This window comes from Brassica oleracea, chromosome C7 (genome assembly GCF_000695525.1).
Source record: "Brassica oleracea var. oleracea cultivar TO1000 chromosome C7, BOL, whole genome shotgun sequence".
NCBI classification, from domain to species: Eukaryota; Viridiplantae; Streptophyta; class Magnoliopsida; order Brassicales; family Brassicaceae; genus Brassica; species Brassica oleracea.
The window spans coordinates 339,288-350,077 of NC_027754.1; the positions used below are offsets into that span (position 1 = coordinate 339,288).

The following is a 10,790-nucleotide window of genomic DNA, read 5'->3' on the forward strand; positions in this document are numbered from 1 at the left end:
AAAACGCATCAAAAAACTACTCCTATTAAATATAATTATTATGTATATTTAAGTATACAGTCAGAATAATACGAAATGTCATTAATTTTTTTTTCTTTTGTTCAACAAAATTATTCATCAATTTTGAATAAGTAAATATTTTAACTGCTTCATGTATTATTGGTATCACTGACAATCTATTTAGTCGTTGATAAGATATAATTAAATGTGTATAATTTGCATGATTTTGTGCCCAAAACGCAAACGCAGAATGGCCACGGTACTGTTTGGCGGTTCGGTGGAGCTGATAAGGCCGTGTGCGATTCCTATCAAGAATCTACTCGGATTTGGAGATCGATCTAAGCACAATCAATCAAGAACGAAAGTAAAACGAAAGAGACACACAAGATTGTTTACCCGGTGTTCACCGCAGTCAGAGAAGCCGCTATACTCACCGGACCGGAGATTCCCGGAAATTCACTAGATATGTGTGATGAATAAAAGTCTTTACAATCACCTAACTCTCTCAAGCTTTCTCTCTCTCTCAATCGTATCTCTCTCCACCTCTCTCTTCTTTCTGTTACAACTCTAGTAGATTCTCGAACTCTCTCTCACGAAGAAGATACAATGTAAAGAAGAACTCTCTTCTGATTGGCTGAGAGAAGTAATATCCACACGTGCCTCTCACATGTTTACTAAGCTTGAGTCTACACCTCTAAACCATTTAGAGTCTTCATCACACGCTTGAAAATCAGATGACATAAACCTTCAGGCCGCGAAAGCCTCGACCGTAACGCTGAGAGGCGTTATTTACATGCTCTTCGACAACTGCAGGAAGGACGTTAAAAAGACTATCTTGCCCCTCGGCCATGAAGATCCTTCCGTCTATCCTTGCTTCCGCACCTGTATCGAGGCCCAACGTCCTCCCCTCCGGCATAATGTCGATTTGGTGTGTGATAGGCTCAAGGATATTCGCTGCGTCGTCTGTCCCAAGAAACCCGAGTCTTGCACTTATCTATTGGTACGGCTTTAGAACCTGATTAACAGATAAGCATTCTCGATATTAACAGTTTTACTTACTGCAGACAAAGCTTGAGCTGTCATTGTTGGATGGCATCAAGGATGACATTGATTTTTGCGTGAAGCTGGCCAGAGAGGAAAACCTCGTGTTTCTTCCAGGTAAAGCAAAATAACATGAATCTCGATATGGGATTTGATACTAATAATAGATTTCGTTTGCAGGAGAGGCTCTGGGGGTGAAGAACTGGATGAGGATAACTATCGGAGTGGAAGCTCATATGCTTGAGGATGCACTTGAGAGACTCAAGGGTTTCTGTACACGCCATACCAAGAAGACAGATACAGAAACTGAGTCACCTTCAAGCGTTGAAAATGAGTGATAGTGTCGGGATAGTGGATATTACATGGATTGTACACGCCCCCAATGTACGTACAATGTGCCAGGGGGATGTTCTTGTCATATATCATGCCTTTCCCATTCCCTTCTGTTTTATTATCTAACTAGGATAAGATCTGCGCCTTGCGCGGGGTTAGGCAATGAAGTTGAGATTTTTTAAACTGGACATGATTCAATATTTTGAACATCCAAAGAAACCGTACATGGGAAATGTTTTAAAAAAAAAACATCCAAACCTTAACATCGCACAGAACCATATCAATGGTCTCACCACCACCACCAGTTGTTTGTTTCCACAATCCAATAACCTTCACCTTGATCGCCCAGCTGGTTTTGAACGGTTTCAAATCGACAATAGAAGTAACAGATGACATATTTTGTGAATCGATTGTTTGTTGTAATTGGGCATCAATCTATAGAATTTAAATACTTGCAAATGCAAAATAAATAACAAGTATGAAATAATTATCCGTTATCTGCTCAGAGACAAAAAAAAAATGTTGTTGTGAAAAATAAATAATATTTGCTATATCGAGAGATTCATGTTCTTATTCATTCTTTTTTTTTATAATATTCACAAATATTTCGTTTATATTAACTCATATGTTCTTAGCAGAGTAAACAAAATAAATCCTCTTGTTCATTTATAGTAAAAAAATTTTTTTTGTAACTTATAGTAAATTATTATTCGATAAATAGTTCTTAAATATTCCGAAGTACTTATTTGTAATTCACGAGTACTCGAAAGATGAATATTTAATACACCCATATTAAGAGTTTCACTTACCGTTGACAAAACTGGAGTTGTCATTGGTGTAGAACATCAACGAAGACGTTGATTTCTGCGTGATACTCGCCAGAGACGAAAACCTTGTGTTTCTAACCAGGTAAAGCAAAAGAAAACCAAGAAACAAGAATCTTGATATGGGATTCGATGCTAACTCCCAGAAGCTTATATGATCGAGGATGCACTTGAGAGACTTAAGGGTCTCTGTACACGTCATGCCATGAAGACAAAAAACTATGGTGAAGTATGAGAAGTTTTGGCCGAGCATAAGAACAATGAAACAATGCAAACTATTTTAACCTAAACCGATAAATATGCAAGGAATGGACCGAAATGAAATAATCTAAGATGCAATATTTTTCTTTGGTTTTCTGGATGCAATCCCGAAATAAAATAATATGGGATGATCATAAACACACTGATGAGAAATTATGGAAAGAAAACTAATACTGATTTTTGTTTGAATTTTCTTAAGATGCAACAATTAAACCAACAATATGCAAACAATATGAACTATGCTCTTAAATATGTATTTTTCTTTTCTGATGCAATCACGAAAGGATCAACTAATATGCTATGATACAATAACTAGGATGATTTTTTTTTTTTTTGTTTGACTTGATATGCAATGTAAAAGAAAATGGAAACAAATTCAAAACAACAATTTTTATGGGTTTTCGATTATGGAAACAAAACAAAAAGGAAACAAACACTTTTCTTTTGAGATTTTTGATTTTTTTTAATGAATCAAACACAACTTTTTCTTTTCTTGTTCGTGGCTTTTGAAAAGTATGAACCGCAAGAACACAAGAACAAACGCAGAAACAATACTTGAAACAAAATACAGTTTTTTATGGGTTTTCGGTTTATAAGATGGAAAAACAAATGCAAGCAATATGAAATTTTTTTTTTTTTAATGCAAATAACAAACTTATGAGACAAATATGGTATGCACGAAAATAAATTGCTAGGCCTTTTTATTTTAATGCAAGAGTCAAACAAGAAACAAATATGGAATGCAGATTTTTTTTTAAATGAATGCACAAAATCTAAAAATGGCAAGTGGAGCTGGGGAATGAATGCAAACACAATATGAGATTTCTTTTTCAAATTTTTGTGAATCAAATGCAAGAAAATTTTTCTCTTTTGTTTTTTTTCTTTTCTTAAGAACAATAACAATGCAAAAAACTATTTTTATGGCTTTTTGATTTACTGATGAAACAAATGCAAGGAAGATGAATGATGCAAGGATAGAATGGACCTGACTCAAGAACCTTTCGGCTCTGATACCAAATGTTACAGGCTGGAAGCTGGGTCGCCCAAATGGTTGTTGGAGGTTCAAATCGGATCAACCAAAGATGTGATCTATTGGTCGATATGTATAGAATCTGACTTGATAACCTGAAACCAAATGAAGAATGAATGAGATGAAGATTATGATATGAATAAAACAAGAATAATAAGCTGAAAGAAAGGATAGAATTGGCGGAATCAAGCTGCTGGATATGTGTATCACTCTCAGCTTGATCAGATGATGGATTGAAGTGGATTTGCGGATGAGAGTTTGATTGAATCTCTCATTCTGATGGAATGATGGGGCAATGTGATTGACTCTCTCAATCTGTGTACTGAGCTTATTTGATTTGCACAATTAAACTAGACTCACGAAATCAATAGAACAGCAAAGAATCTCTCTTTGAATCCTAAAGACCGATATTTTATACAAAGAATAATCTTTGATAAAAAACTGAATAAACTTTTTATTAACTTGGTGACTGTGGGTGTTCTTTACAATGACTATCTAAGAGCTTATATAATTCTCTGGAAACTAAGTCTAACGTTCATAAGAAGAAAAGAAAGGAAACAAATCAAGCAAACTAACAAAATCGGAAACTAGCCGTTGGAGCCTTTTATGGGATTTTGGCTCAAAGTGAGAAACTTGATTCTTCTTGAACCTGGACGGTTTGAGAGGATAAGAGAGCTTCCTTGAGATCTTCCTGGGTTCTTGATAGGTACTGATGTCGTGCCTGATCTGAAGAGAAAAGAGCTGTTGGACATTAATGTCGGTTTGCTCCAAATAAGGCAGGTTTGAGTAAATGAGGATCCTCCTGATCCAATGGTTGATGGTGCATGGTATGAACTTGTAGAACTCTTCTGGATCTCTGTATAGACTTCCTGAATGTATAGATTGATCTCCTGGTCGCCAATTTCTGGTTTGAAGCTGATTGAACCGGCTAGCTTCCAATTGAGGCAAGGGCAGAACTGGTTTGGCCGGTTTTGGAGATTGAATCATAATTTCATAATTCTATGGCCATTTCTCCTGATCTTGGGCTTTCTGGAAATATGATAAACTTCTCTTGACTCCTATTATGGGCTTTGCTTCAGGCCAATTCTTCATTGGGCTTGAATCTTCTTCTAAAGTCGGGTACTCGCAAATGGACGGGTTGAGAAACCTGTGACTTGTAAAATTCATAACTTCTTGCTCCGTGAATACTTTGGCCCGATTATAATTGGACTGGACTCCTTCTTTAATATAGAATCCATAAAAATTATCCTCGTCATTTAAACCTTCCTGGTTTGTAAGATATGGCGTTTTTAGTGAACGTATGTCCTGGCTGGCGCCTTGGCTGGTTGAGTAGGGCTTTGGGTTGACCTCTGGTTCAGTTGCTGATCTGATGGCTGCATCATACCCTCCCCCTTGACAAAGTTTCGTCATCGAAACTGGATAACCTGTAACAAGATAGAGCAAGTTAGGTTTCATTCTCTTTTGAGAGTTTAGACCCTTACCTTGATATAATTTCAGTTTGGTGATGCATGATGCATCTGGTGGCTCTTCTTTGGACAGATATGAAAGGATCACGCCTCTTCTATGTTTATGGCCATTGCATCTCTTCTGGTGTGGATGGTCCTTCAAAGTCTTGGTGGCCACGTTTCTGGTCTCCATTTGAGTTGATTCTCCTAGCAACAAAAGATTATCCGGTGGGATTTCTTTGAAGGTTTCTTCTTTGCAACCTGAAAAATTCTCAACTTTTTGGACAAAAAGCAAGTGTATTATATCTGTGTTTGGACGCTGATAAAAATAATTTGAAATTTCCAGACTTACTTTGATTGCTTCCACAAGTTGAAGAATGATTTTCTTCTTTGGACAACTTGTTTTTGTTTGCTGCCTTCTTTGCATCTTTTGACCTTGGTGGTTATGAACTTCAACTTCTTTTATTCCTGGATCAAAACTTTTTGGCAAAGACAAGTGCATTATATCTGGATAATCAAGTGTCTTGGACGTTTTAAGATCAGAGAAACTTACCTTAAGCCTTGGTTTTTGAACAACACTTAGTTCAATTTTAGGCTTCCAATTGGGAGGTGGTTCATGGCTGAGCTTATGGTCTGGTTCTTTCCTCGCACACGTCAATACCAGTATCTCTAGGTGGTGTTTGACACTTACCTTGGTTTGATACTTTATTTACTGGTTTTGCTTCTTTAAGCAACATGAACTGCATTGTGTCTTGAACCTTCTCCTGGTTCATCACTGGTGTGGCGCCTGGTGGCTCCTCTCCTTTGAATTCATGCTCTTTAATTCCTGTTACAACACCTTTTGACAAAGACAAGTGCATTACACAAGAATTTGGAACCAATAAATCAGATTGAATAAAACTATCACTCTTCATAGATAAATCTGTTTTCTTTTGTATTGATGTTTCTATCAATACTTGCTTAGTAGGACAAACTACAGCATAGTGTCCTTTCTTATGACATCTATAACATGTCTGATATTTTAAATCCTCAGATTTAGAAGACTTACCTTGGCTTGATGGCTCTTCTTTCTTTGGGTTTAAAATCTCCTTGTCTCTTAGACTTAAGACTTACCTTGGCCTTTTCTTGAAAAATCGGTTTGTCTGATTTTTCTTTGTGTCTGGCCAATGTGTCTTGGCTGACAAAGTTCTTTTTCTCCATGGCCTTTGGGACCTCATAAGGCTGGTATTGATCATATAAAACCGTGGGCCTCTTGTTTGGCCAAATCTGGTCTTGATGGATTAAGCTTCTATGGCCTTGTTGTGGTACAACCCTCTTTGCCCCTTTAGACCCATGGCTTGAAAACCTCCTTGGGTACCTTTTGTCTAATATCTGGTGTTGGAAGTGAGGATGCATACTTCCTGATCATGGCATCTTTAAGATCTTCCCACGTTTTGATAGTCTCTCTTTGACTCTTCCATCTTGCACCATCTACACCTTTCCACCATTTGTATGCACTTCCGGTGAGTTGTTTGATGGCATGGCTCAGCTTTTCTTTCTTTGGCACGCCATGGTATGAAAACCAATCATACATGGTTCTTTCCCATGAGAGATAGTCATCTGGCCAACTGCTTCCTGAAAAATAATAAATCTTAACTTCATTAACAGATTTAAAATCAAGATAAGAATGAGTTAAGTATTTATGAGTTGAAGAAGTATGGTGTGGGGTGATCCATGAAGGATATGGTGGCTTAGGCTCAACATAGCCATCCTCTGGTGCATCTCCAAATCTTGTTTCTTCATGTGGTGGTCCTCGGCCTTGCGTCTTTCTCCTAGACATATTGCTTCTTTCTTCTAACCGGGCCATTTGATCTTCTATTTCTCGCATAGCAATCAGTAGTTGTTTTTGAGAAACTATTAGAGCTTGGCCGTGTGCTGCCTCTCCCATTTATCCCTGAGATCAATCTTAAAGATCAAGTGAAGATATGGGAAGTTCTAGTCAAACCAAATGAATAATGCAAACTATTTTACTTAAACCGAGAAATTAGGCAACTATGAACCGAAATGAAATAGCTATACAAAAAAAATGATTTTTCTTTTGGTTTTCTCAATGAAATCTCGAAATGAAACAATATGAGATGATAATAAATACAAATGGAAATAAAATATGGAAAGCAAACTAATACTGATATTTTTTTTGAATTTTCTTAAGATGCAACAATTAAACTAACAAGATACAAATGATATGAACTATGCTCTATATCATTTTTTTTTTATTTTCTTGATGCAAGCACGAAATAAATCAGTATGGGATGCTATGAAAAATAAATGGAAAGAAAATATGGAAACAAACTAACAAGGATATTTTTTTTGAGTTTTTAGTTTAAGAAATGCAATAAACCTAACAATAAGAAACAAATGATTCAAACTTATGATGAATGATTTTTTTTTTTAAATGCAGCAATATGATATGCAAAAATTACTTCAACTAAAAATGGTCTAATAAAATAACTAGGATTTTTTTTTTTTTTTGAAGGATATGCAAACAAAGGAAACAAATTCAAAATGACAATTTTTATGGGATTTTCGATTATGGAAACAAAACAAAAGGGAAACAAACACTTTTCTTTTGGGATTTTTGATTTTTTTTAATGAATAAAACACAACTTTTTCTTTTCTTGTTCGTGGCTTTTGAAAAGTATGAACAGTAAGAACACAAGAACAAACGCAGAAACAATACTTGAAACAAAAGACAATTTTTTATGGGTTTTCGGTTTATAAGATGGAAAAACAAATGCAAGCAATATGAATGATTTTTTTTTTTGAATGTAAATAACAAACTTATGAAACAAATACGGTATGCACGAAAATAAAATGCTAGGCCTTTTTATTTTTATGCAAGAGTCAAACAAGAAACAAATATGGAATGCATTTTTTTTTTTAAATGAATGCACAAAATCTAAAAATGGCAAGTGGAGCTGGAGAATGAATGCAAACACAATATGAGATTTCTTTTTCAAATTTTCGTGAATCAAATGCAAGAAACTTCTTCTCTTTTGTTTTTTTTCTTTTCTTAAGAACAATAACAATGCAAAAACTGTTTTTATGGCTTTTTGGTTTACTGATGAAACAAATGCAAGGAAGATGAATGGTGCAAGGATAGAATGGACCTGACTCAAGAACCTTTCGGCTCAGATACCAAATTAGACTCACGAAATCAATAGAACAACAAAGAATCTCTCTTTGAATCCTAAAGACCGATATTTTATACAAAGAACAATCTTTGATAAAAAAACTGAATAAACTTTTTATTAACTTGGTGACTGAGGGTGTTCTTTACAATGACTATCTAAGAGCTTATATAATGCTCTGGAAACTAAGTCTAACGTTCATAAGAAGAAAAGAAAGGAAACAAATCAAGCAAACTAACAAAATCGGAAACCTACCGTTGGAGCCTTTTATGGGATTTTGGCTCCAAGTGAGAAACTTGATTCTTCTTGAACCTGGACGGTTTAAGAGGATAAGAGAGATTCCTTGGGATCTTCCTGGGTGCTTGATAGTTACTGATGTCGTGCCTGATCTGAAGAGAAAAGAGCTGTTGGACATTAATGTCGGTTTGCTCCAAATAAGGCAGGTTTGAGTAAATGAGGATCCTCCTGATCCAATGGTTACTGGTGCATGGTACGAACTTGTAGAACTCTTATGGATCTCTGGATAGACTTCCTGAATGTATAGATTGATCTCCTGGTCGCCAATTTCTGGTTTGAAGCTGATTGAACCGGCTAGCTTCCAATTGAGGCAAGTGCAGAACTGGTTTGGCCGGTTTTGGAGATTGAATCATAATTTCATAATTCTATGGCCATTTCTCCTGATCTTGGGCTTTCTGGAAATATGATAAACTTCTCTTGACTCCTATGATGGGATTTGCTTCAGGCCAATTCTTCATTGGGCTTGAATCATCTTCTAAAGTCGGGTACTCGCAGATAGATGGGTTGAGAAACCTCTGACTTGTAAAATTCATAACTTCTTACTCGGTGAATCTTTTGGCCCGATTCCAATTGGCTGGACTTCTTCTTGAATGTAGAATCCATAAAAATTAGCCTCGTCATTTAAACCCTCCTGGTTTGTAAGATATGGAGTTTTTAGTGAACGTATGTCCAGGCTGGTGCCTAGGCTGGTTGAGTAGGGCTTTGGGTTGACCTCTGGTTCAGTTGCTGATCTGATGGCCGCATCACTATGACTAATTGAAAAATGATAATAATGCTTGACATAGACATTTATACCACTAAAACATAAGTACAATTTTGAAAATAACCTCAATCATACGTGATATTTATAATAAAAAAATACTACTCAAATTTTATAATATACATAGAACTCGTTATTTCCATTATATTAAATTTGACACAAAATAACTAAAAAAATCATATATTTTCTAAAGTTGCATATATATCATGATTAAATATTATTATAAATAAATATTAAGTAAATTTTTATTTATATAATATATATGTATATATATCATGATTAATTAAATTACTACATCAAATAATAAATTTATCATGTGTAAAACAGATTAAAAGAACTGGTTAATTAAAGAAAAAATGTTTGAAATACACTAAATTGGATACCATTTTTAAAAAATACACTAAATAAAAATATTTAACATTTGGATTTAAGGTTTATTGATTATTGTTTAGGTTTAGTATTTAGGATGGAATTGGGTTTATAAACTTATTTAAATATTTTTAAACATTTATAAATGATTTTAAAAGGTTAGTTTTTTTCTTTTTCATAAAAAATTTAAGATATTTATGAAAATAGTTATCATTTAAAATTAAATTTGAAAATTGGTATCAACTTTGAGAAAAAGTAGAATTTCCCCTGAATAATTATTTATATTATAATAATATTACTAAAATAAATTTGAATTAATACGAAATAGGGTCAATTTATTTCAACGTTACATCATACAAAGAAAATGATCAGAATTCGTCCATAAACATCCCTTATCATTTTTTCTTTTTGCAAACGTCCACATATGCCATCCCATATGAATTTCTGTTTGTGCAAACAAACCATATATAAGTTTAGAATTTACTGTGTGAAACAATAATACATTCATTAAGAAGTGTAGATGAAAGGAATAGAAAGATTTGTACCGTCGGAAACTATGAGCAGGGGGTCCTCCCGGACCATGAGGAGGGTTTGGACCACCACATTTGATTTTACAACATTCAAAACAATTACCATTGTGATCTTCACAAGGTACAGAACAGCTACGGAAACAACGCATCCAATCAGTTGCGTTGTCGGATTCTACGGTGACTACCATAACAGTCGTCACCATCATTATCATTACTACCAACACATTCCATTTTCCCATTTCAGATCCTAAATATAAATGAGAAATTACCTAGAATGACTCAAATCATACACGTAATTACTAGACTAACTCATAAACTTTTGTAATTATTAGACTAAAGCACCGAGCAACCGAAAATACCAAAAAACCAGTCTCTCTTTCATTTTTCACGAGATTGCCATAGGAAATTATTAGTAGGAAAATGTTTATTTTTTTTATAAAGAAAAACAAAACCTTTTGATCGAGACTGGAGAAAGTCGTCTCCTTCGTTTGCGACAACACCAAATCGGACACCTCTCTTTCACTTCCGCCTCCGACAACTTCTTCTCTGCCAAAGCCTCCTTCCATTTCGTCACCTCCACCTGAATCGCCGTCGTCTCTGTAAGACAAGAGGAACCCTGAATCCGATTTCACCTCTGTCTCCGCCTTTAAATCGAAGAGACGAAACAATTGCTCGTTTTCAACCAAGAGTGATTTCAAGGTAAAATCTCGTGTCTTTCTTTAACCCTCAG

General features: G+C 35.1%; 1 protein-coding gene across 1 annotated transcript; it reads left to right on the top strand.

Moving 5' to 3' along the window:
* Positions 1–217: 217 nt before the first annotated feature.
* LOC106304207 (S-alkyl-thiohydroximate lyase SUR1-like) lies at positions 218–1,413 on the top strand. The gene is made up of 4 exons (XM_013740604.1): positions 218–291; positions 752–1,000; positions 1,065–1,158; positions 1,222–1,413. Exons 2-4 carry the CDS (start codon positions 794–796, stop codon positions 1,377–1,379), a joined length of 459 nt encoding a protein of 152 aa, XP_013596058.1. The 5' UTR covers positions 218–291; positions 752–793; the 3' UTR covers positions 1,380–1,413.
* Positions 1,414–10,790: the final 9,377 nt, after the last annotated feature.